The 27,892-nt window shown below is 42.8% G+C and overlaps 1 protein-coding gene and 1 non-coding gene across 13 annotated transcripts in view; one reads left to right on the top strand and one right to left on the bottom strand.

The window, feature by feature from the left end:
* LOC139000639 (eukaryotic translation initiation factor 2 subunit 3-like) overlaps positions 1 to 27,892 on the bottom strand; it is a 109,090-nt gene that overhangs the window by 54,611 nt on the left and 26,587 nt on the right. For 3 of the 12 annotated variants that reach the window (XR_011469654.1, XR_011469651.1, XM_070402782.1), the window contains one exon: positions 21,536 to 21,572. The exons of 8 other annotated variants lie outside the window; for them this stretch is intronic. Coding sequence is in view for 1 of the 4 variants with exons in the window: in XM_070402782.1 (XP_070258883.1) it covers positions 21,536 to 21,572 (37 nt within the window). In the remaining 3 variants the exon portion in view is untranslated. Of the gene's footprint in view, positions 1 to 21,535; positions 21,573 to 21,880; positions 21,931 to 27,892 lie in introns of those variants that run through there. One more of the 12 variants, XR_011469656.1, reaches the window with a different exon arrangement.
* Positions 22,664 to 22,768, top strand: LOC139000691 (U6 spliceosomal RNA). Its single transcript, XR_011469683.1, has one exon. It is a non-coding gene; the product is annotated as a U6 spliceosomal RNA (small nuclear RNA).

Below are 27,892 nucleotides of genomic sequence, written 5' to 3'. Positions count from 1 at the left end.
TAACGATGGCAAATGTACCAAAGAGAGAATCTTAAAGGCTGCAGGAGAGAGACAGAGAGTTACCTACAAAGGATCCCCCATCAGATTATCAAATGATTTCTCAACAGAAACACATCAAGCTAGAAGGGAATGGAAGGAGGTATACAAAATGTTGCAAAGCAAAGGACTGAATCCAAGAATACTCTATCCAACAAGACTATCAATCAAAATTGATGGGTAACGCCGAAACCGGTTTGGCTCAGTGGTTAGAGCGTCGGCCTGCGGACTGAAAGGTCCCAGGTTCGATTCCGGTCAAGGGCATGTACCTGGGTTGCGGGCACATCCCCAGTAGGAGATGTGCAGGAGGCAGCTGATCGATGTCTCTCTCTCTCATCAATGTTTCTAACTCTCTATCTCTCTCCTTTCCTCTCTGTAAAAAATCAATAAAATATATTAAAAAAAAATTGATGGGTAAATCAGGAGCTTTGCAGACAAAAAAAAAGGCTAAGGCAGTTTATAACTACCAAGCCAGCAATGCAAGAAATGCTAAAGGGAATTATGTAAAAAGAATATGAAGGTAAGAAAGAACACAGGCACAAAAATAGAAATGACTACAAGCAAGTACCTTTCAATAACTTTAAATGTAAACAGACTAAATGCTCCAATCAAAAGACATCAAGTGGCTGAATGGATAAAAGCACATGACCCATTTATATGCTGTCTACAAGAAACCCACCTCAGAACAAGGGACTCACACAGACTGAAAGTGAAGGGATGGAAAAATGTCTTTCAGGCAAATGGAAATGAAAAAAAGAGCAGGGGTAGCAATAATTATATCAGACAAAATAGACCTCAAAGTGAATGCCATAACAAGAGATAAAGAAGGCCACTTCATAATACTAAAGGGATCAATACAACAAAAGGATATATCCCTGATAAATATATAGGCACCCAATGCAGGAGCACCCAAATACATAAAAAACCTCCTGGAAAATAACAAGGGAGAGATCAACAACAAGACAATCATAGTAGGGGACTTAAACACACCACTGACATCACTGGATAAATCAACTAGAAAAAAAAATCAGCAAATAAACAGCAATCCTAATTGATTCACTAGATCAGATAGACTTAATTGACAACTTCAGAACATTTCACCCAAAGCCACAGAATAGACCACATATTGGGTCACAAGCAAAGCCTCCCCAAACTCAAGAAGATTGAAATCATACCACGCATTTTCTCAGACTATGATGGCATAATATTAGAAATAAACTACAATAAAAACAATACAAAAAACTCAAACACTTTAAAGCTGAATAGCATGCTACTAAATAATGATTGGGTTACCAATAAGATCAAAGAAGAAATTAAAAAATTCCTGGAAACTAATGACAATAAAAGCACAACAATTCAAAAACTATGGGACACAATGAAAGCAGTCCTGAGAGGGAAGTTTGTAGCACTTCAGGCCTACCTCAAAAAACAAGAAAAAATGGTAGTAAATCATCTAACTGCACAACTTAAAGAATTAGAAATACAGCAACAAGAAAAGCCCACACTGAGTAGAAGGAAAAAGATAATAAAGATTAGAGCAGAAATAAATGACATAGAGACCAAAAAACAATACAAAAAAAATCAATGAAACCAGGAGCTGGTTCTTTGAGAGGATAAACAAGATTGATGAGCCTCGAGCCAGGCTCAGCAAGAAGCAAAGAGAGAGGATTCAAATAAACAAAATCAGAAATGAAAGAGGAGAAATAACAAAAGACCCCACAGAAATTCAAAGAATTGTTAAAAAATACTATGAACAACTCCACTCTAACAAACTAGACAACCTGGAGGAAATGGACATATTCCTAGAAAAATACAATATTCCAAAACTTAATCAGGAAGAATCTAAAAATCTCAATAGGACAATAACTATGGAAGAAATTGAAGCAGTCATCAAAAAGCTCCCAGCAAACAAAAGCCCGGGGCCAGATGGCTTCACAGGGGAGTTTTACCAAACATTCAAGGAAGAACTAAAACGTATCCTCCTCAGATTATTCCAAAAAATTCAAGAGGAAGGAACACTCCCTAGCTCATTCTATGAATCCAGCATCATCCTAATACAAAACCAGATAAAGACAACACAATGAAAGAGAATTATAGGCCAATATCCCTCATGAAAACAGATGCCAAAATCCTCAACAAAATTCTAGCAAATCGGATCCAGCAATACATCAGAAAGATCATACACCATGACCAAGTAGGATTTATCCAAAGAATGCAAGGATGGTACAATATCCACTATCAATAAACATCATACATCACATAAACAAATTGAGAGATAAAAATCACATAGTCAAGAGGAACCAATATGGCGGCATAGTTAAACACCAGAAATTGCTGCCTCGAACAACCACTTCAAAACTACAACTAAAGACAAAACAGACATCACCCAGAACCACAGGAAGGCTGGCTGAGTGGAAATTCTACAACTAGAAGAAAAGAGAAAAGCACACTGAGACTGAGGAGGTGCGGAACTAAAGTGCAGAGGTACAGAGGCGCGCACGGAAAGGGCTGGCAATGGAGGATGCCGGTGTCTTTTTCAATCAGGAGGAAGTCTCAAGCTCCCGACGGCCCTGACTTCAGTTCTGGGCAAGTCTCTGGGGACCCATACTCATACGGGGAGAAACTGGACTGTTTGGCAGCAGGTGGAACTCCAGGGCAGCTTTCTCAGAGGTGCTTGCAGCAATTACCATGGGACACTGAGACCTGGGGGCCTCTAGGGCAGGGCTGAGGATCAACCATAGCTGTTTGCTCAGCCCTGTTGATTCCCTGAGACCCCGCCACACCCAAGCTGCGAGCAGAGGGTTTTGCATATGAATGTACTGGCCCTTTGAATCTAAAATTACCTAAAAACTGCAGCTGGGTCAGAGTGAACCAGAACATCCAAAAGGAGGCTCAAGGCGCCACAGCAGCTTGCATTGCCTCACAGCTGGGCCTCATCTGAGCACCTCCAAACCCCAAACAAGGAAGAAGAATCTGCAGATCTCTCCGTAGCTCCTGCTGGGTAGCCTCAGGCAGAGGCTAAATTAGCATCTCCTTAGAGATCCAAGAGCCGTGTACCTAGTGGTCAAAGTGGGACCATCTAGATTACAACTCCTCAGATCCATAAGGGACACACTTAGGAGGCAGACTCAGTGAGCAACAAAGCCCCACTAATGCAAGTCTTGCCCATTAAGGGTGTCTTCAGCACAGAAGATCCCACTGTAGACACAGCTGATTCTCACAGGCAATTGGCCTGGAGGTCAATTCCTCCCAGTGATACCAACAATAATCAAGGCTTAACTACAACAAGACTGTGCACAAAGCCCACAAAGTGGTGCACCAAGAGTGTTCACCTCAGGTAATTGGGGAGTCTGAGCCACTGGGCCCTATAGGACACCTAGCACACAAAGCCACTCCATTAACTCAGGGAAGCAGCCAAAATGTGGAGACAAAGAAACAGGACATAAATGACAGAAATGGAGGAAAGCAAACCACTGGATATAGAGTTCAAAACCATGGATATAAGGTTTTTCAAGAATGTTCTAGAAACCGCGGATAAATTTAGTGAGACCCTCGAGGATATGAAAAAGCAACAACTAGAAATTAAGCATACACTGACTGAAATAAAGAATAATATACAGAGATCCAACAGCAGATAAAAGGATCCCAAGAATCAAGTCAAAGATTTGAATTATGAAGAAGCAAAAAATACCCAACCAGAAAAACAAACAAAAAAAGAATCCAAAAATACGAAGATAGTGTAAGGAGCCTCTGGGACAGCTTCAAGCATGCGGATATCCGAATTATAGGGGTGCCAGAAGAAGAGAGAGAGCAAGATATTGAAAACCTATTTGAAGAAATAATGACAGAAAACTTCCCCTACCTGGTGAAAGAAATAGAAGCAGCAAGAGAAAAAAAGTCATTTACCTACCAGGGAGTACCCATATGATTGTTAGCTGATTTCTCAACAGAAACTATGTAGGCCAGAAGGGAGTGGCAACAAATATTCAAAGTGATGAATAGCAAGAACCTACAACCAAGATTACTTTATCCAGCAAAGCTATCATTCAGAATTGAAGGTCAGATAGAGAGCTTCACAGAAAAAGCTAAAGGAGTTAATCACCACCAAACCAGTATTATATGAAATGCTGAAAGGTATTCTTTAAGAAGAGGAAGAAGAAGAAAAAAGGTAAAGATAAAAATTATGAACAACAATTACATGTCTATCAACAAGTGAATCTAAAAATCAAGTGAATAAAAAATCTGATGAACAGAATAAACTGGTGAATATAATAGAAACAGGGGCATAGAAAGGGAGTTGACTGATAATTCTCAGGTGGGAAAAGGGTGTGGGGGGAAGAGACTGGACAAAAATCGTATACACCTATGGATGAGGACAGTGGGGGCGGGTAAGTACAGAGGGTGAGGTGGGAACTGGGGGGAGGGAAGTTATGGGGGGGGAAAGAGGAACAACTGTAATAATCTGAACAATAAAGATTTATTTTAAAAAATCACATAGTCCTATCAATTGACACAGAAAAAGCACTTGACAAAATTCAACACGCTTTCTTGATAAAAACTCTCAGTAAGGTAGGAATAGAAGGATCATACCTCAACATAATAAAAACCATATATGACAAACCCACAGCCATCATCATAATCAATAGGCAAAAACTAAAACCATTTCCCCTAAGAACAGAAACACGATAGAGATGTCCCCTCTCACCACTCCTGTTCAACATAGTACTGGAAGTATTAACCATTGCGATCAGACAAGAAGAAGAAATTAAAGGCATCCAAATTGGAAAAGAAGAAGTAAAACTGGCCTTATTTGCAGATGACATGATACCGCACATAGAAAACCCTAAAGACTCCATCAAAAAATTATTAGACTTAATAAATGAATTCGGCAATGTAGCAGGATACAAAATTAACGCCAAGAAATTTATGGCATTTCTTTACACGAACAGTGAACTCACAGAAAGGGAGACTAAAAAACCAATCCCATTAACCATTGCACCAAAAAAATTAAGATACCTAGGGATAAACTTAACTAAGTAGGTAAAAGACTTATATGTGAAAAACTATAGGACACTGAAAAAAGAGATAGAGGAAGACATAAAAAGATGGAAGAACATACCGTGTTCATGGATTAGTAGAATCAACATCATCAAAATGTCCATATTACCCAAAGCAATCTATAGATTCAATGCAATCCCCATTAAATTACCAATGGCATATTTCACAGATCTAGAAAGAACGTTTCAGAAATTCATCTGGAATAAAAAAAAGACCTCGAATAGCTGCAAAAATCCTGAGAAAGAACAAAGTAGGGGGGAATCTCAATACCAGATATCAAGCTGTATTATGAAGCCACTGTTCTTAAAACAGCTTGGTACTAGCACAAGAACAGACATATAGATCAATGGAATAGCATAGATAACGCAGAAATCGACCCAAACCACTATGCCCAATTAATATTTGACAAAGAAGGCAAGATCATACAATGGAGTCAAGACAGTCTCTTCAATAAATGGTGTTGGGAAAATTGGACAGATACATACAAAAAGATGAAACTAGATCACCAACTCACACCATACACAAAAATAAACTCAAAATGAATAAAGACTTAAACGTAAGACGGGAAACCATAAAAATACTAGAGGAATCCACAGGCAGTGAAATTGCAAACATATGCTGAAGGAATTTCTTCTCTGATACTGCTCGTAGGGCAATGGAAACTAAAGAGAAAATAAACAAATGGGACTACAGCCAAATAAAAAGCTTTTGCACAGCAAAAGAAACCATCAACAAAAAAACAAGAAAGCCCACTGCATGGGAGAACATATTTGCCAATGATATCACCGATAAGGCTTTAATCTCCAAAATTTACAAGGAACTCATGCAATTTAACAAAAGGAAGATAAACAATCCAATCAAGAAATGGGCAAAGGACCTAAATAGACACTTTTCGAAAGAGGACATACAGAAGGCCTAAAGACATATGAAAACAATCTCAAAGTCACTAATTATATGAGAGATGCAAATCAGAATGACAATGTGATATCATCTCACACCTGTCAGAATGGCTATCATCAACAAATCAACAAACACCAAATGTTGGAGAGGATGTGGAGAAAAAGGAACACTCATGCACTGCTGGTGGGAATGCAGACTGGTGCAGCCACTGTTGAAAACAGTATGGAGTTTCCTCAAAAACTAAAAATGGAACTCCCATTTGACACAGTGATCCCACTTCTAGGAATATATCCCAAGAAGCCAGACACACCAATCAGAAAGGATATATGCATCCCTATGTTCATAGCAGCACAGTTCACCATAGCTAAGATTTGGAAACAGCCTAAGTGCCCATCAGCAGATGAGTGGATTAGAAAACTGTGGTACATCTACACAACGGAATACTATGCTGCAGTAAAAAAGGAGGAACTCTTGCCTTTTGCAACAGCATGGGTGGAACTGGAGAGCATTATGCTAAGTGAAATAAGCCAGTCAGAGAAAGATAAATACCACATGATCTCACTCATTTGTGGAATATAGAGAACAACATAGACAGATGAACAGGGACAGATCCAAAGACAGAGAAACGACGATCAGACTATCAATCCCCAGAGGGAAAGTAGAGGAGGGTGGGGGTAAGGGAAGAGATCAACCAAAGGACTTGTATGCATGCATATAAGCCAAACCAATGGACACGGACAACAGGGGGATGAGAGCATGAGTGGAGAGGGCGGGGGGAAGTTGGGGGTTAATGGGGGGGATGAGGACACATTTGTAATACCTTAACCAACAAAGAAATTTTTAAAAAAATCCCTGCACTCCTGAAGCCTATATTCTGGGCTGAGTGAGTAGGGAAGCTTAATAATAAGTAAACTGCCAAGACCGGTTTGGCTCAGTGGAGAGAGCGTCGGTCTGTGGACTGAAAGGTCCCAGGTTCGATTCCGGTCAAGGGCATGTACCTTGGTTGCGGGCACATCCCCAGTGGGAGGTGTGCAGGAGGCAGCTGGTTGATGTTTCTCTCTCATCAATGTTTCTGACTCTCTATCTCCCTTTCTCTTTGTAAAAAATCAATAAAAATATATTTTAAAAAAATAATAATAAGTAAATTAAGTAAAACATACAAAATAAATAAATAATAAATAAAAATAAAAATATATGAAACCAATATTGGTACACCTCAATGTATTTTAAAAACTCATAGAGGGAGAAATTAAAGCAATATAGTCATGGTGGGAGACTTGAACACAGCACTGATATCACTGGATAAATCTTCCAGACAAAAAGCAACTTTGTTATCACTAGAGGCGCGGTGCACAAAATTCATGCACTTGGGAGGAGCGGGGTCTCCCTCACCCCAACATGAGCCCTCTTGCAGTCCGGGAGCCTGGGGGGATGTCTGACTGATGGCTTAGTGGGGAGCAGACCTAAGCTGTCAGACTGACATCCTTAGTGCTGCCGCAGAGATGGAAGAGGCTCCCGCCACTGCCACTGCACTCAGTGAGCCCAGTTTCTGGCTGAGTAGTGCTCCCCCCTGTGGGAGTACACTAACCACTAGGGGACAGCTCCTGTGTTGAACATCTGCCCCCTGGTAGTCAATGTACATCATAGCAACTGGTTGTCCCGCCATTCAGTTGATTTGCATGTTAGTCTTTTGTTATACAGAATGAATAGATTGCCAATACGATCAAGGAAGAAATTAAAAACTTCCTTGACACAAAAATGAACATCCAACAAGCAAAATCTATGGATAGACACAGCAAAAGCAGTCTTTGATGAAAGTTCATAGCATTACAAGTCTATCTCAAGAACAAGAAATTCTCTAATAAACTAACCCTAAAACTAAAAGAATTATAAAGAGAACAACAAAAAAAAAGCCCAGAGTCAGTAGAGGTAAGGAAATATAAAGATCAGAGCAGAGATAAATAACATAGAGACTAAAAAACACAATACAAATCAATGAAACCCAGGGTTGTTCTTTGAAAGGTGAAGAAGATTGATGAACCTCTATCCAACCTCATCAAGAAACAAAGGGGACCCAAATAAACAAAATCAGAAATGAAAGAGGTAAAATGACAATTGACACCTCAGAAATATAAAGATTGCAAGGAAGTATTATAAACAACTACATGCCAACAAGTACAACCTGTGAAAAATGGCCAAACGCCTGAAAAATACAATCTTCCAGACAGAATCAGGAAGAATCAGAAAACCTGAATAGACCAATAAAAACTAATGAAACTGAATCAGTACTTTAAAAAAATCCCAGCAAACAAAAATTCTGTAACAGAAGGTCTTTACAGGGGAGTGGTACCAAACATTCAAAGAAGAACTAACACCTATCCTCCTCAAACTATTTCAAGAAATTCTAGAGGAAGAAACACTTCCATGCTCTTTTTGAAAGCCAGGATTATCCTAATTCCAAAATCAGATAAAAACACTACAAAGAAAGAAAATTACAGTCCAGTATTCCTAATGAACACAGATGCCAAAATACTCAACAAATATTAGAAAATCAGATTCAGCAATATAAGTAGGATTTATTTCAAGGATGCAAGGTGGGTACACTATTCATAAATCAACTAAGGTGATCCATCACATAAACAAAAGGTAAAAATCATGTGATCTTATCAATAGATATAGAAAAAGAATTTAACAAAATACAACACCCATTTTTTATAAAAATTCTCAGGAAACTGGGAATAGAGGGATCACACTTCAACATAATAAAGGCCTTTTATGGCAAATCTACAACCAACATCAGACTCAATGAGCAAAAAGTAAAACCATTTCTCTTAAGATCAGGAAGACAGGTCAGTTGTTACCACCCTGACAGCTGGAAGTCCTGGCCACAGAAATGAGAAAAAAAATAAAAGGCGTTAAAACTAGAAATTAGGAAGTTAACCTTTCATAATTCATAAACTAGAGGCCAGGTGCACAGGATTGGTGCACTGGTGGCGGTCGTGGCCTGCAGGAATTGGCCTACTATGGGAGCACTGCACATTCCAAGCTGTTGTGGACCTGCCCTCTGAACAGCTGCTCCCACTAGGTGAGCACTGCTCATTCCTGTTAGCCAAGTGGAGCTACCAGTGTGGGAGCACACTGACCACCAGGGGGCAGCACCTGCATTGAGTGGCCCCTCGTGGTCAGTGCGCATCACAGTGACTGGTCAACTGGTCAATCCGCCGTTCAGTCGCTGGGCTTTTAAATATATACTAGAGGCCCAATGCACAAAAATTTGTGCACTCAGGGGTGTCCCTCAGCCCAGCCCTCTCACAGTTTGGGACCCCTCGGGGATGTCCACCTGCTGGCTTAGGCCCACACCATGGGGGATCGGGCCTAAACTGGCAGTCAGACATCCCTCTGGCAGCCCGAGAGCCCTCGGGGAATGTCCACTTGCCAGTGGGGAACAGGCCTAAGCTGCAGTTGGACATCCTTAGTGCTGCTGAGGCGGGAGCTGTGCTGGCAGCCGTCAGCCTGGCTTGTGGCTGAGCAGAGCTCCTCCTGTGGGAGCGCACTGACCACCAGGGACATCTTCTGCATTGAGTGTCTGCCCCCTGGTGATCAGTGTGTGTCATAGTGACCAGTCATTCCCAGTTGTTCTGCTGTTAGGGTCATGTTACCCTTTTATTATATAGGCTAAATGAGATGTTATTATACTTAGAAAACTGGAAGAATACTACCAGAAAACTACTAGATTTAATAAATAATTGGCAAAGTCACAGGAATCAAATTAACATCCAGAAATTGATGGCATTTTTATATACCAACTAGTGGCCTGGTGCATGAAATTTGTGCATGGGGGGTGGGGGCAGGGGTGTGTCCCTCAGCCTGGCCTGCACCATGCTCTCCAATGTGGGACCTCTCAGGGGATGTCCCTCTCTAATCTGGGACCCCTTGGGGGATGCCCAACTGCTGGTTTAGGACCAATCCCTCTCGCAATCCAGGACCGCTGGCTCCTAAGTACTTACCTGCCTGCCTGCCTGATTGCCCCTAATCACTCTGCCTGCCAGCCTGCTGATCCCCAACTACTCTCCTGCCTCCCTCCCCCGCTGGCCTTCTCGCCCCCAATAGTCCCCTGCTTGCCGACCTGATCAGCAGTCAGACATCTCTCTCACAATCCAGGATCACTGGCTCCTAACTCGGAGCACCAGCGGGTCTTTCTTTATTTTTATTTATTTAATTATTTTGAGGGCAAAAGTCTATGATTTTTAATTAAAACTGAAAAACTGTGAGGGACAGGAATGACAGAGGACCCATCCTAGGTGGATGGAATTCTGGGGGTGGGAAGTGGGGAACACTGTTGACACAGTTGTCAGAATTCAAATGGGGTCTGTGGATTGAACCTTAATACCATTTGAATAGAGATTTCCTCACGTGGTTGGGTAGAGAATTGTTATGTAGGAATGTCTGCTTTTGGGAAATACACAACAGAGTATCCGGGCATCCTGTCATGTGTAGAGCATGCTCTCAAATAGCTCAGAAAAAGACTGGGGGAAATGGGCATACATGTGTATAAATGCACACACTCACACACAGTCTAACCTTGCTATTTTCGACTCCACCTTTGTGCACCTGCCTACTTGCTAAGATCCGTAACTCCAGAATCAAGGCTTGCAGAGCTTCCTCAACCATTGGGCCACCAACAGGGTGCAGGCCCGTGAGCACAGTCCCAACTGAGGTCAACAAGTGCCACTGTTTACTTGTCTCTGCTCCAGTATGTGAACTGGGTTCTGTTTTGCTTTGGGTTCCATTGGGGCTTTGGCATTTCTGTGCTTCCTGGAGGCATCTGGCTGTGTGGAATGGCCAAGCTGGCACTCTAGTGGCTGCCAGTTCCCTGAGCCCAAGAAGACTGTGCGGTGGAAAAGAAAGCATCATAAGCAAGTTCAGGCTGTCCCATTTCAACCTTAAGGAATTAACAGCACCCATCACATACAGCGTCCTTCCAACAAAAACACAGAAAGCGCTACCCTGAGCGCGCATGGTGCCAGCTCACCAGGGCTCACAAACCAGCAGAGATGGCCACTTGCAGGTGATGTCATGAAGTCATGACGCTGAGGCGACGGTGGGGGTGAGTCCAGCTGCCAAGGCCACGACTTGGCCCACGTCCAGGCCTACACCCCACAGTGAAGCCTGTGGTCGGGCACCAACAGGCAGCTTGGGGAACTGACATAGCCATGTCAGTACCGCAGCAGTTTCTCTATGCACATTTAAACCATCCACATTCTTCCAGAAAGAAGGGCTTTTTCTCCCACTCTGGACGGCCATGCTCCCCTGGCGACGCCCGAGGACCTGGGGCCTACCTGGTACCCTAGCCTCGCTGACCCCGAGGGCCACTGCCCTAACAGTTCCGTACCTCTGCGGCCCTCCGTGCAGCCCGCCAGTGCCATCCAGCGCGGTCCATCCAGCACAGTCCATCCATTTGCATGGCCCCCGAGGCCACCTGGCCACACTCGCTCGGGCCGCTCCCACCCAGACTCTGCTTTCCCGTGCCTGGCGGAGGGCCCAGTGCACCTGTGCAGAGCTCCCACCTGGACCAGTTGTCTATACTAATCTATTATTAGTATAGATAAAGAACTTTCAGAACGAAAAAAAAAATTTTAATATACTTTTATTAATTTCAGAGTGGAAGGGAGAGGGAGAGAGATAGATACATCAAAGATGAGAGAGAATCATTGATCGGCTGTCTCCTGCATGACCCCTATTAGGGATTGAGCCCACAACCTGGGCATGTACCCCCAACCGGAATCGAATCGGGGATCCTTCAGTCCATAGGCAGACACTCTATCCACTGAGCCAAACCAGGTAGGGCAAGAATAATTTTTTTAGAAAATCCCATTTATCATTCAACAAAAAAATTAATATACTTAGCAATAAACTTAATGAAAGAGTTAGACTGGTAGTCAGAAGACTATAAACATTAAAAAAAGAAATAGAGGAAGATGCAAACAAGGGAAAGCATATACTATACTCATGCACTGGAAGAATTAACATCACTAAAATGTCCAAACTACCCAAAGCAATCTACAGATTCAATGCAATTCCTACTAAAATACCAACAGCATATTTCAAAGATCTACAACAAATACTCTATGGAGAAGAGATTAAAAATGGTGTCAGAGTAAGTGGATGCTGCACAGACATGCTCCCAAGTCCAAACTGGAAATACAACCAAAGTACTGAATAATCAACAGATGACTCCCTGGAGTTAACCCTGATACCAGAGGACCAAAAGGGGAGACCGCATAGACACTGGTAGGAGGGGAGAAGGGACAAAATGGCTGGCCAGGCACCCATAGACAGCAACTGAAGTCCCAAAGAGATAGCACAGCTGTGGGGGTTGCCACTGAGAACTCTGGGGTCTAATTCCCAAATGGGGCATCCCCGGAGAGAGCACCAGAACTGAGGAGGGTACCCACATAACACCTGGCTGTTAAAAGTAGCAAGGCTGCTGTCTGCCAGGGAGATAAGGCTGAAAATTCAGGCACCCTCTTAAAGGGTCAAGACACAAATTTCCCTGTGGAGACACCCACGTTGTGCTCCAACAGAGGGAGGGTGAAATAGACTGGAGCTGTGACGGCAGAGGCTAGGATAGAGGGCTCCAAGGGTGAAGCTCAGAAGGCAGATAACCCTGTTTCTTGTGCTGAGCCATTCCCTCATGCTGCAAAGGTAAACTTTCTCAGCTCGGTGGGGAGACAGCTGACCCACACTACTGAAAAACACCTTGCCCCTTATTAGACTGAGAATCACAATTAGCCTCCAGGCAAAAACAGTTACCCCATGTTGAAAAAAACTCTTGCCACACCTGAGGACGATTACCTAAGGGCAGATCGAGAGGAATCCTATCAGTCTGTAGCCAGAGGTGGTCTCTGGAGGCTTTGAGTCTTTGCTGATCTAATTAGTCAAAAACAGCATTTGACACTCTCCTGCCCTAGACACTGAGAGGTGTACAGGATCTACCTAACTCATCACCACAAACCCAAACAGAAAGCCAAAATGAGAAAACAAAGAAACAACCCCCAAATGAGAGAACTAGAGAATTCTCCAGATATAGAGATAGATGAAGCACAGAGAAGACATTTATCTGAATCCGACTTCAGAGTTATGAAGGTAAAAATGCTCAACAGCATGAAAAAGATATTGTAACTATGGAAAATGAACAGTTGGAAATAATGACATAGCATAAAGAAAGAACACATTGGAAGGAATACACAGCAGATTAGAGGAAGCTGATGACTGAATCAGTGAATTAGAAGACAGGATTTTTAAAAATCACTCAATCAGAGAACAAGTAAAGAAAAAACAAAAAACAGGAGGACAGGTTAAGGGTGCTATGGGACAATATCAAATGAAACAATATTCGAATACAGGTGTGCCATAAGAGACAGAAAGGGAGGAAGGGATAGAGAAGGTGTATTGAAGAAATAATGGCAGAAAACTTCCCTAACCTGGTAAAGTAAAAACTCACAGGAAGCACAGAGAACCCCAAGCAAGAAGAATCCAAACAGTCCTATGCCCAGACACATCATAATTAAAATGCCAAAAATTAAAGACAAAGAGATGAATCTTAAAGGCAGCAAGAGAAAATTGTTACCTACAAAGGAGTTCCCATAAGGCTGACACCTGATTTCTCATCAGCAACTCTACAGGCCAGAAGGGAATGACATGAAGTACTCAAGGTAATGGGAAACAAGGATCTGAAACCAAGAATACTATATTCAGCAAGGTTATCATTTAAAATAGGCAATCAAATAAAGAGCTTCCCAGACAAAAAAAAGACTAAAGGACTATAAGAAATGCCAGCATTATAAGAAATGCTAAAGGGACTGCTGTAATAAGAAGCAATAGAGAGAGAAACCTAGACATACAAAATTATAATGGCAATAAATAAATACCTCTCATATAATAAGCCTAATATGCAAATTGTCCCCTCGACCAGAGTTCCACTGGGAGTTTGACTACTTGACCAGTCACTATGACGCACACTGACCACCAGGGGGCAGATACTCCAACTGATAGGTTAGCTTGAGGCTTTGAGTCTTTGCTGATCACCGACAGCAGGTGCTGGTGGGCTGGACTGGAAAGTGAGGTGTGAGGTGAGAGCCATCAGAAAGCTCCCAGGGTTTGAGCCGAGCCCCAGGCCGAATTGGGTGGGGGCAGAAGCCAGGAGGGACTGGATGGTGCAGGATGCAGCTACACGTGATCCAAGAGCCATGGACTGCACAGCCCTCCGCAGCCTATGGCGTTCTCAGTGAGCAATTTATAATTGTTCGAACTGCTTCTTTTTAAGTTTCACTAACTATTCCAGGAGAATGGGTAGCACCATTACAGGGGGACAGGCCAGGCGCACCTGCCCAAAGCCAAGGGGTGGCCTCAGAATCCCGGGGATGTAGCAGAGAGAGGGGTAGGGCTGAGTTGAAGAAAATGAGTCTAAAACTTGAAAGGAAGTGAGGAACAGCGGATGACAGGTGCATAGGGGCCTAGAAAAGTTGCTGAGTAGGGGTAGCCGAGGAGCCTGGTGCCTCTCCCATGGGACAGGGTCCACGTCCCTGTGACCCATCACCCCAGATCCTCCTCCCCCTGATCCATTACTCCAGCTCTCCACCGAGGCCCCACCTGGACTAGCCCCACACAACTCCACACTACCAGCATGGCCAGCTCAACCCCACTGCACTGCCCCACCCCACCCCACACAGCCCAGCCCCATACAGCCTTTGGGGAGGAAGGGGGAGGCTGCAGACAGGACGTTGCAGGCAAGGGGCCAAAGCAGGGACCACCAAGTTAGATGGAGGGAAGAGAGGGAGAGACCCCACAGGACTGGGGACAGAGATGAGCAGGGAAGGAGGGCCATGTGGAAGCATTGCCTTTGGTTGAAGTAGAAAACCTAACCGCAATTTACAGACTCCAGCAGTGTGTGTGTGTGTGTGTGTGTGTGTTGGGGGGGCGGAGAGGGGCAGCCATAAAGAGGGTATGAGTGGATTGAATGGATGGATGGAGAGCAGCGATGTTTGATTCATGGCCTATTTATTTTTATTTTTGTTAATATATTTTTAATGATTTCAGGGAGGAAGGCAGAGGGAGAGAGAGATAGAAACATCAATGATGAGACAGAATCTATCCGTTGCCTCCCGCATGCCCCATACTGACTCAGCCCACAACCCAGGAATGTGACCTTGACCGGAATTGAACCCAGGAACCTTCAGTCCCCAGGCCATGCCTCTATCCTCTGAGCCAAACCAGGCAGGGTGACCCATGGCCTATTAAAATCCACTGCAGTAGGCTGAGCAGGGGTCTTAATGAAGGTGTCTCTCCTTACGTTGGGTAATTGGAACTGCACTGAAGTACAGAAACACCCATGGAGCCTGCAAAGGGTTTCCATGCACATGATGAATCTACTTCGTGTGGCAAATGAATAAGGTGAGCAGAGCTTTGTATGGACATAAGGTCTCCAAGGCCAGGGGCTGGAGGGAAAATGCATGCCGAGCATTTCTCACCGGGAGTTACAATCTATATATATAAAAGCCTAATATGCTAAGTGTCTGACTGAGCGGTTGACCAACCAGTTGCTATGACGTGCACTGACCACCAGGAGACAGATGCTCCAACTGGTAGGTTAACTTGCTGCTGGGGTCAGGGTGAGACGGGGCCAGACATGCCCTGGAACCCTCCCATGGTCCCTCCCCAGCCTCCAGGCCTGATCGGGACTGAGCAAGATGGCCCTGATTGGCTCAGATCACTCAGACAGAGGGGCCTCTAGTCAATAATAACCTTAAACGTAAATGAATTAAATGCTCCAATCAAAAGATATAGGGTAGCTGAATATATACAAAAACATGACCCAACTATATGCTGTCTACAAGAGACCCACCTCAGAACAAAACACACAGATATGATGAGTGTGAAGGATGGAAAAAATTTTCCATTAAAATGGAAAAAAAAAAAAGCTGGAGTAGCAATATACTTAGCCAACAAAATAAACTTCAAAATGAAAGCTATCACAAGTGAAAACAAAGGTCACTACATAATACTAAAGAGATCGATCTAACAAGAGGATATAACCCTGGTAAATATATATGCACCCAAAATAGGAGCACCTAAATATATATTTTAAAAAAAACTTCCAGAGAACTTTGAAGCAAAGATTGACAATAAAATCACAGTTGGGAACTTTAAACACCCTGCTGACTTCACTGGATAGATCTTCAGGACAAAAAATTAGTAAGGAAACGGTGATTCTAAAAGACACACTGGATCAGATGGATTTAATTGACATTTATACAACATTTCACCCCAAAGGCTGCAGAATATACATTCTCATTCAAGTGCTCATGGGCCATTCACAAAGATAGATATATGTTAGGACACAAGTTCAAGAAGATTGAAATCATATCAAGCATCTTCTCAGAACACAGTGAAATGAAATAAGAAGTCAATTACAGTAAAAACACCTCAAAACATTCAAACATATGAAGGCTAAATAGCATTTTATTAAACAGTGAATGGGTTACCAACGAAATCAAGAAAGAAATAAAAAACTTCCTGGAAACAAATGAAAATGAACACACAACAACCCAAATTCTCTGGACACAGCAAAAGTAGTCCTGAGAGGGAAGTCCATAGCATTACAGATACACATCAATAACAAGGAAAATCAATAATAAACTATTTAACCCTACAACTTAAAGAACTAGAAAGAGAACAACAAGAAAAGCCAATAGTAAATAGAAGGGAATAATAAAGATTAGAGCAGAAATAAATAACATAGAGCAGTGGTTCTCAACCTTCCTAATGCCATGACCCTTTAATACAGTTCCTCATGTTGTGGTGACCCCCTACCATAAAATTATTTTTGTTGCTACTTCATAACTGTAATTTTGCTACTGTTATGAATCGTAATGTAAATATCTGATATGCAGGATGTATTTTCAATGTTACAAATTGAACATAATTAAGCATAGTGATGAATCACAAAGACAATATGTAATTATATGTGTGTTTTCTGATGGTCTTAAGCGACCCCTGTGAAAGGGTCATTCGACCCCCCAAGGGGTCGTGACCCACAGGTTGAGAACCGCTGACATAGAGACTAAAAAGCAATATAAGAAAAAAAATCAATGAAACCAAAAGCTGGTTCTTTGAAAGGATAAAAAAGATTGATGAACTGTTAACCAGACTCATCAAGAAACAAAGAAACAAAGAGAGAGGACCCAAATAAATAAAATTAGAAACAAAAGCAGAGAAGTAACCACTGATACCACAGAAATATATAGGATTGTAAGAAAATACTATGAACCACAACATGCCAACAAGCTGAACAATGAGGATGAAATGGACAAATTCTTAGAAAAATAGAACAAATACTCCAAAAATTTATATGGAACCAGAAAAGACCCGGAATAGTGACAGCAATCTTGAAAGAGAACAACAAAGATGGAGGGAACACAATATCAGATTTCAAATTACACCACAAAACCATTGTAATCAAAACACAAAACTGGCCCTAACCGGTTTGGCTCAGTGGATAGAGTGTCGGCCTGCGGACTGAGGGGTCCCAGGTTCGATTCCGGTCAAGGGCATGTACCTGGGTTGCGGGCACATCTTCAATAGGGAGTGTACAGGAGGTAGCTGATTGATGTTTCTCACTCATCGATGTTTCTAACTCTCTATCCCTCTCCCTTCCCTCTCTGTAAAAAATCAATAAAGTATATTTAAAAAACAAAAACACACAAAACTGGTACTGGCACAAGTACAGACATAGAGACTAATGGAACAGAACAGAGAACTCAGAAATCGACCTACGCCATTATGGTCAATTAATATTGAAAAAGGAAGCAAGAGCATACAATGGAGTAAAGATAATATATGATGTTTGGAAAACTGAACAGTACATGTAAAAATATAAAAGTAGATCACCAACTTACACCATACATAAGAATAAACTCAAAATAGATAAAATACTTAAATGTTAAGTCATGAAACCATAAAAATCCTAGAGGAAACCTTGAGCAAAATATCAGACATCTCATGTAGCAAAATATTCACTGATACATACCTAGAGTTAAGAAAATCTAAGGAAAAAAAGACAAATGGGCCTACATCAAAATAAAAAGCTTCTGCAAAGCAAAGATACCATCAACAAAATAAAAAGGGATCCTCTGTAGGGAAAACATATTTGCCAATGATACATCTGATAATTGGTTAATTTCCAAAATATATAAAGAACTCATACAAGTTAGCATAAGGGAGAAAAACAAACCAATAAAAAAAGGACAAAGGAACTAAATAGACACTTCTTCAAAGTGGACATACATATGAAAAAATGCTTCAGAGAAATGCAGATTAAAACAACAAGGTATCACCTCACACCTGTCAGAATGGCTACCATCAACAAATCAACAAACGATAAGTGCTAGCAAGGATGTAGAGAAAAGGAAACCCATGTGCACTGCTGGTGGAAATGCAAACTGGAGCAGCCACTGGAAAATAGTATAGAGTTTTCTCAAAAAATTAAAAATAGAATTGTTGCTTGACCCTATGAGCCATTTTGTCAATAGATCCTAAGAATCCCAAAATAGAATCATGAGAAATATATGTGCCCCTTTGTTCATTGCAGCATTATTTATAACTAGAGGCCTAGTGCACAACATTCATGCACTCAGGAGAGGGGTCCCTCAGCCCACCCTGTGCCCCCTCCCAGTCATCAGTCAGGCATCCTAACGCTGCCACTGTGTTCACCAGCCATGAGCCCTGCTCTGGCTGAGCAAACTCCCCTTGTGGAAGCACACTGACCACCAGGGGGCAGCTCCTGAGTTGAGAGTTCATTCCACTGTTCGGTCGATTTGCATATTAGCTTTTTATTATATAGGACTAGTGGCTCAGTGCACGAAATTTGTGCATGGGAGGAGGGTGTCCCTCAGCCCAGCCTGCACCCTCTCCAATCTCGGACCCTTTGAGGGATGTCGACTACTGGTTTAGGCCTGATCCCAGGATGTCCGACTGCTGGGATTGGGTCTAAACCGGCAGTTGGACATCCCTTTCACAATCCTGGACCGCTGTCTCCTAACCACTCACCTGCGTGCCTGCCTGATTGCCCCTAATTCGTGCACAGGAGCGGGGAGTTCCTCAGCCTGGTCTGCACCCTCTCCAATTCGGGACCCCTCAGGGCTGCTGGCACCTAACTGCTCACCTGCCTGCTGGCCTGATCACTTAACTGCTCTCCCCTGCTGGCCTGATTCCTCTAACTGCTCTCCCCTGATGGTCTGATACCCTTAACTGCTCTCCCCTGCCATCCTGATCCTCCTAACTGCTCTCCCCTGCCTGCCTGATCACCTCTAACCGCCTCTGCCTCAGCCCTGCCACCATGGCTTTGTCCGGAAGGACGTCCGGAACCTCGTCTGGAAGATGTTCAGTCTAATGAGTATATTACCTTTTTATTAGTATAGATGCCACCTTGCCTAAAAATTCAGGTTGTTAGCAGGTTTTCCCATCATGGAAGGGGAGCCCGCAGTAGCATCCTGGGTTCTGACCAGGGTTTAAGCACTCGTGCTTTATCTCAGCAGATGAGATTCCTAGAAGACTCTTGGATGTACCTTGAACATTTCTATCGATTTTGCCAAATCATCCTCCAAAAATGTTGAATCACTTTAAACTCCCACCAGCAACCATGCATGTGCCCTCTGTTCTACTTTGATGCCAGTATCATTGATTTCCCCCTAGAAGCTGCCCTCCCCTCAGCCGGGACTGCTTGGCACTTGAGCCAAACTCACTGTTCAGCCCAGGACTTGATTTCCCGAGATAGAATTATGGAGGAGGAAAAATAGTTTTCCTCTACCCTTCTGAGTTCTTAGTGGAGGCCCTTGTAATGAAAGACGGATTACCAAGAGAAAAACTAAAGTTCATTAACATGTGTATCTCGTGTATATGTGGGAGGTCCCAGGGAAAAAATGAATAACTCCCCAAGGTGGCTTAGAATCCAGATTTAAATACCTTCTTCCTTGTGAAAGGGGATGAGATATGTAGGTCTCTTAGAGGAGAGTACATGATTTTTAGGAAAGATGAATGGGGTGGGGGTGGAGGGAGATAGTTTGTAACAAAGTTTGGGTGTGATGTCAACTTCTAGTCTCCTGTCCTGTGACAGGAGTCAGTCTTCACTGGCTGATGGCACTTTTCCCGTCGAGGGAACCTTTTGGTGGTGGGGGCTTCCGATTTTAGGCAGAGAAGGAGACTTCAGTGAAAACCTCTCCTTGTATTTGCTGTTTTTCAAGCATCTGCAGGTCAAGATGGTCAATATAACAACATGGCATATGTTGGGGTGGCCTGTTCTCTGACCTTCAGAATAAACCCAACAAAAGCTTGTTTCCTCTCTTAGATGATTTGCCACAGAAGCGTTATTCCCTGGAAACAGTATTCTGACCAGACCTTCCTGGGAGTGATCATAACATACCCTGTGCTTGTAGGAAGGTGTGGGCCATATCACTAAATAAATTAGGGTCAGTTTTCTCATCTTGGGGAAAGGGAGATAAAGTTATGATAGTTTATCTCCCTTTCCACAGGTTTCCTGCCGGTTTGTGTCTCTGCTGCAGCCCCAGTGGCCCCCCTGCAGGCTGTGTCTGTGCTCCTCTGACCCCAGCGCTGAGGTGGGGCTTGAGGCTGCTGGGTGCAGGTCACCCTGAGGGCTGTGTCTCTGCTCCTCCAACCCCAGTGCCAAGGCGGGGGTTGGGGCTGCTGGGTGCTGGGCCCCACTGCAGGCTTGTGTCTCTGCTCCTCTGGCCCCAGTGTCCCCAGCATCCCCAGCGTCCCCAGCATCCCCAGCGGCCCCAGTGGCCCCAGCAGCCCCAGAGCCTCCTCGGCCACAGGGCTTGGGGCTGCTGGGTGCTGCCCCCCCTGCAGGATGTGTCTCTGCTCCTCTGACCCGAGGGGCGAGGTGGGGCTTGAGGTTGCTGGGTGCCCGCCCCCCTGCGGGCTGTGTCTCTGCTCCCCCAACCCCAGTGCTGAGGCGGGGCTTGGGGCTTCTGGGTGGGGGCCCTGTGCGGGCTGTGTCTCTGCTCCCCAACCCCGCTGCCGAGGCGGGGCTTGGGGCGGCTGGGTGCCGGCCCCTCTGCTGGCCCCTCTGCGTGCTGTGCCTCTGCTTCTCCAACCCCACCGCGGAGGCGGGGCTTGGGGCGCCTCCATCCCCCCAGCAGCGCTGACCGAGCAGGCCCAGAGGCCCTCCACCAGTGTGTTGAGGCAGAATGCCTGCGTCGTCACCAGGCTTCGCTCTGCCACTTGGAGCCTATGTATGCAAATTAGCCGCCATCTTTGTTGGCAGTTAATTTACATATTGCGCTAATTAGCCAATGGGAAGGGTAGCAGTCGTACGCTAATTACCATGTTTCTCTTTTATTAGATAGGATAGCCAGGATCTGAAAATAGCCCAAGTGCCCATCAGCAGATGAGTGGATTAAAAAGCTGTGGTTCATTTACAAAATGGAATTTTATATAGCTATAAAATAGAAGAATCTCTTACCTTCTGAGTCAGCTGGAGGGACCTGGATAGTATTATGCTAAGAGAAATAAGTCAGTCAGTGAAAGACATGATATCACTTATATGAACAAAATAAACTGACCAACAGGATAGATCTAGAGACATGGAAGCATCTAACAGTCTTATGAATCTCAAATGGAATAGATGGGGGCAGTGGGAAGAGATTAACCAAAGAACTTACATGCATATATTCATTACCTATGGAAATAGTGCTGTAAAGGCATATGGAGAAAGTGCGAGCAGGACGGAGGGTGTTAATGGGGGGAAAATGGGGAGACTTCTATAATATTTCAACAATAAAGAAAATTTTTTTATTTCAATATTGTATTTCAACTGAGTGGAAATTGGAATAATGGGAGCTCCTTCTGCCACTGTACCTATATGACAAAATTCAGAAAGATCAAAATTTTACAAATTGTTTTGCACATCTGTTACATAACATAACTTAAGATTATTAAAACAACAGTAATCATTCTATTTAGAAATCATTCTGTTTGGAAAAAAATCATTCTGTTTAGAAAAATTACAATACTTTCTTTTTCCTCCTGAGACTGAACACTCTAAAGTTAGATTAATATCTATAATAAAAGAATACTACTGTTAAAAAGAAATAAATATTTGAGTTACTGCGAAACAAAGTTTGGTAGCTGAAAAGATTCCCAATAACATGTAATTTACACCCCAATACATGTCAAGAGAAAATTATAGACCCTTTGCTACTCAAAAGTTGCTGGCAAACACAAATTTGCTTTTTATTAATTAAACATCAAACAATCTGGCCCATGAAACAGACCAAATAGGAAAATATTTTAGAGGTGTACTTTTTTTTTCTCTAATAATGTGGCTAAGAGAGCCAATATTTCTAACAACTAAAAAGGGCAAGAAATCTAATGTCAAAAAAGCATGCACCAGGTCTTATCCAAAATAAAAACAGTACACTTTAGAGGAAGAGATGCTATATAGATTAAATAATTCATTGTTGGTTTCAGTTCTGGATATATGCAGTCATTGGTAAGAAAGAATCAGAAAAATTAGAAAGCAAACCAACAAAATATAAAGATATTTCATTCACTTCACTCTCATTGAAAAGGTATTAAAAACATCTAAATGGCACTGACTTTGGTAGTACATATACTAAAATTGAAATAGTACACAGATTAGCATGCCCACTATGTAAGGACGACATAGGACATCTATGAAGTTTTTGGCATGTTTATTATCTGATAAAGTAGCCTTAGCTGGTTTTGCTCAATGGATAGAGCAACTGCCTGCAGACTGAAGAGTCACAGGTTCGATTCTGGTCAAGGGTAAATGTCTGGGTTGCGGACTCGATCCTCAGTAAGGGGTGTGCAGAAGGCAGCCAATCCATGATTCTCTCTCATCACTGATGTTTCTCTCTCCCTCTCCCTCTCCCTTCCTCTCTGAAATCAATAAAAGTATATATTTTTTAAATTTATTTTTAAAAGGAAGTTGTTATATTGTATTTTTAAAAAGCAATGTTTTTACATTTGAAAAAAAAATAACTTCAGCCCTAACCGGTTTGGCTCATTGGATAGAGCGTCGGTCTGTGGACTCAAGGGTCCTGGGTTCGATTCCGGTCAAGGGCATGTACCTTGGTTGCAGGCATGTACCCAGTGGGGAGTGTGCAGGAGGCAGCTGATCAATGTTTCTCTCTCATCAATGTTTCTAACTCTCTATCACTCTCCCTTCCTCTCTGTAAAAATCAATAAAAATATATTTTAAAAAAATAACTTCAACTAGTAACATTTATAGAATATAACTTTTCTAGGTAATATATACTTTTCTGTTCAGAAATATATTTCATACCAATCAGATGGCTAAAAGCTCCAAAACCGTTAAATAGTAGACAGAGAAATAGGACTTACAGCTTATTAAATTCACAATTAAGGTATCTGGATTAAAATGATTCATACATTTATTAAATATTCCAGCTTCTTACATTGTACAAATGCAAGGATCTGTTCATACTGTTCTTTAGCCTGACTTTCTTTTACCAAATCAATTTTATTTTGTAAAATCAAAATATGTTTCAGTTTCATAATTTCTATGGCAGCCAGGTGTTCAGAAGTCTGAGTTTGAGGGCAAGATTCATTACCAGCTAAATATGATGATGAAGAACAAAAAATAAATAAAATACGATGAATAATATGAATCAGTTGGTACCTAATAGACTTTTTTATGTCCTACTCAAGGCAAATTCCTGGTGTTCTTTTGTATGCCCTTGTTTAAGCTCTATGACTGATTTCCCTAAATTCTCCCAGCCTTTTAACTCCCACTTCTAATCCTAAGCACAATGCTTAGAATTAAGAAACCTGGCCTCTTTCATGTTTACTCACAGCGTTTATTCAGGCATACTATATATATCCTTCTGGTTCTGTTATGCCCAGATTTCAAGATTCCCAAGAGCCCACCAGGGAGCCAGCCAGTCCGATGCAAAAGCAAAGATTCCTTTATTTCAAGCTAGCTCAAGCTCCCTGTCCACCACACTCACCAACACAACGGCAAGCCAAGTGGCCGAGAGAGCGAAGCCTGATGGGACCAGGAGTTTTATAGGGGGGTGGAGTAAGGGCGGGAGAGGGGACTGTGGGCCCCACTGATTGGCCAAGCGTGAGTCGGTGTCTCATTACACAGGATGTAGTCATAGTGATGGCATGCACTTCCCTTGATTATCATTGGTTAATCCAGAGAAATCCTGGGTGTGGCTAGCAGAGGCTCCTTCCGGGAAGAAGCCCCACCAAGCACATGGCCCTGCCCAAAAATGGAGGACCCAGGGTAAGATGGAGGGCGCAGTCCCCGCCCCTTCACTGAGAATGCAGGGAAGGGTGGGGGCCGAGTGTCTGCAGGTTTGAGATCTCGCCCTTTCAGTTCTATCCAATCTTTAGGATATTCTGGCCTTTTTAACTCCAGTCTAAGAATGGAGACCACAAAGATGGCCCCCAGTAATCCTCATTTCTAGGAATTCACATCATAGTGAAATGCTTCCCTTTAATGTGGAATAGGTCTAATGATTAGGTTAAAGAACTTACCGAGAAGAGAATATTGCAGAGTAATGAGATGTCATATGTCAAGTTAGAGACTTTGGCTTCCAACTTGAAAGCTTTTCTCTCTTAAAACAGTTGTTATGTCATAAGGACAGTTGGGCAATTTATGGAGAGGCCCATGTGAGGAGGAATCAAGGTCTGAGTTAATTTAAAAGCAGATTCTTCAACCCCAGATAAATTCTGACATAACTGCTATCTGATTACTATAATCTGAAACCTTCAGCCAGAAAAAAGAATATTCCTGTTACAGAAATAATGAGTAAATGTTAGTTATTCTAACTTATTAGGTTCTGATATATTTTGTTTTACAGCTATTTACTAACAAAAGGGGAAAACACTATAAAAAAACAACAACAATCAAAATCTATACTAATAAAGGGTAATATGCTAATTAGACCAGGTCGACCAGACATTTTCCGGATGTCCAACTTCCTTCCGGACAAAGCCTCAGTGGCTGGGGCGGCAGAGGAACTTAGGGGCAATCAGGCTGGCAGGGGAGGGCAGTTGGGGGTGATGAGGCCGGCAGGGGAGGGCAGTTAGGGGGCAATCACGCCAGCAGGGGGGCAGCTAGGGGTTGACCAGGCCAGCAGGGGAGCAAGCAGTTAGGGGGACGCCAGGATGGCAGGGGGGCAGTTAGAGGGCAATCAGGCCAGCAGGCAGATGCAGTTAGGGGCAATCAGACCGGCAGGGGGGAGTGTTAGGGGGCAACTAGGCTGGCAAGGAACCAGTTAGGGGGCAATCAGGCCAGCAGGGATGGCAATTAGGGGGCAACCAGGCTGCAAGTGAGCAGTTAGGGAGTGACCAGACTGGCAGGAGACCAGTTAGGGGGTGACCATACCAACAGGGGACTAGTTAGGGGGCAACCAGGCCGGCAGGGGGGCAGTTAACAGGGCAATCGGGCCAGCAGGGGAGCAAGCAGTTAGGAGGGGGCCAGGCCAGCGGGGGAGCAGTTAGAGGGGTGTTATAGTAATAAGTTTAGTTAGTATAAGATAGCATAATCAAATTTCATTTTTTTATTAGAGTGAATTTTAAACTTTACTTAGAAGAGGAACTTAATTTGTGTGTGTGTGTGACCCTGATAAGTAACTTGTAACTCCCTGCGTGTAAACAACTTGTAACGCCCTGCATGTTAACTCCTGACAAACAACTTGTAACTTCCTGCGTGTGTATCCTGATAAGCCCAGAAGGCCACCGGAGCACACTGATATGAGACACTGAAGAAGCCCACCCATGGGGCATAAAAGAAGGACTCTCACAGCAGCAGTCAGATGCTTGTCTGCCCTCTACAGACAGGACATTCTCCTTCCCCCTGGAAACTGCCGTTCCTGCTCTGCTTCTGAGCCCAGACTGTTTGAGGCCTCTCTTCGTGTCAAGAGACCGAGCATTTGCAGCTTCGTACCTCACCTGACGACCTCTGTGTGTCTCTGTCAGCGAGTGTCTCCGGGTGGCCTGCCAAGGACTGAAACCCATCAGCTCTCTGGTAAATAAACCTGTGTGATTTCTTGCATTGTTTGTCCCCTGTGTCTTCTCTCTTCTTAGTTTTTGGTTAAGCTCGGCCATATTAATTAATAGTAAGTACCCTTTGATGTCTGTATTGGTATATCCAAATGAGGCGCTCTGGGTCACCTGTGCATACATTCCCATAGAAGTTGGAACAATTGGCATAGTTGGCTCCTGTAATTAAAATTGATTTTTTTAAGGGGGTAAAGTACCAAAAATTCTAAACTAAATTTTCTCAAGCACAGCGAGACTAAAATTTGGCACTGAGAAAGTGGGAACACCAGCTGAGACTCTGAAGTAAGTGTTTTTGCCTACTTTAAAGCTTAAACCGTCCACCCAAAATTGGAAGTAAACCAGAAAGAACTTGTATCGGTGTTACTCTGGGAAAACTCCTTGCCTACTTTAAAACTTAAGCCATTCACCTGTAAGGCATCCCAAGGGTGGCCTGACTCCCGACTGGCGAATGCCTGAGGGTCCTAGCAGGTCACCTGCCTTTTCAGGGTCCGAGTTGGCGGATTATACCAACTGGCTGTTTACATAGGAGGAGTGAGCTGTGGAGGCAGCTCCGAAGAAGGCACTCGAAAACAAGTTTCGATCTGGGGAGCTCCGATCGAGGGGTCCGAGTTGGCGGATTATACCAACTGGTTGCTTACGTAGGAAAACACACCTGCGGCATAAACAGGACTGAAGTACTCTCGGCAGAGAATTTCTCCTAAATTGATCACACAGAATAATATATAAATATTATATTAATGTTATATATATGGCAGAGCAAAGATTAAAAACTATTTTTAAATACTTCAGTTTTAAAGGGCTAGCAAAAATTCTTAAGACTATTAAAAGGGCTCATTCTTTTCTGCGTGATACTAACATTTCTGTAATTCAAAGGGAACCTTCCCACTGTTTCATCTATCCCTTTGGTAGATTTGGCCCAAGAATAAATATTTGTCTGGACTGCCTTCAAGGCAACAAAAATAAAATTAATAATGCAGAGATTAATAGATTTATGGAGAAAATTAAATAATAAGCAATCTGATCCTCTAGCCAACATTCCAGCAGAAAGTAAATAGCACACCCTAGTGGATTCTTTGAAAACTAAATTTAAATTAAAACACACTCCTAGGCTACCTAAGGATGTCACAAATGACCCTACCACCTTAATACCAGTTGTGGAAAGGGCACCACCCGAAGAAATAGTTCCTATTTTATTACATACCATACATAACCTGCAGGAAGACAATGATTTAGGAAAAACTCTAGCTAGAAAAGTGATATCTAAATATTCTGCTCAGCCGACGGTAGTTAGAAAAAAGATTTTAAAGAAAGATACAGAGGAAGTTGAAGGAGAAACAATAGAATTTACAACATTTACTAGACAGGAATTGTCAGAATTAAGATCATTACTTATTAAAGGAGACAGATCAGATGTTGATTGGCTAATCCAAATTTTTGAAAAGAGAGGAAACACTAACTTACTTAGTGCTGATGAATTAACACAAGTAATTGATGCAATAGAATTACCCAAACTAAAACAGCAATTAAGTAATGATATTGAAAGGCAAGGAAGAAATGCAGTTGCATTTTTGTGGCATTGGATTTCAAAAGCTTGGAAAAGGGCATATTGATTTTTCATCTTCTCAATTTTCCAAACAATGGCATAATTACAACACCAATTAAGAAAACTTACACTATTAAATGGCATCTATGAGGATGTAGACAATCCTTGGAATAGTAAGGACGTAGATGGTATTATTAGATGCCTAATCAGAAATGCCCC

Source organism: Myotis yumanensis, unplaced genomic scaffold (assembly GCF_028538775.1).
Source record: "Myotis yumanensis isolate MYYU_CA2020_CCGP unplaced genomic scaffold, mMyoYum1.0.hap1 SCAF_24, whole genome shotgun sequence".
NCBI lineage: Eukaryota > Metazoa > Chordata > Mammalia > Chiroptera > Vespertilionidae > Myotis > Myotis yumanensis.
Note: the sequence above shows the minus strand (reverse complement) of the source record. Positions and strands in the feature narration are given on the sequence as shown.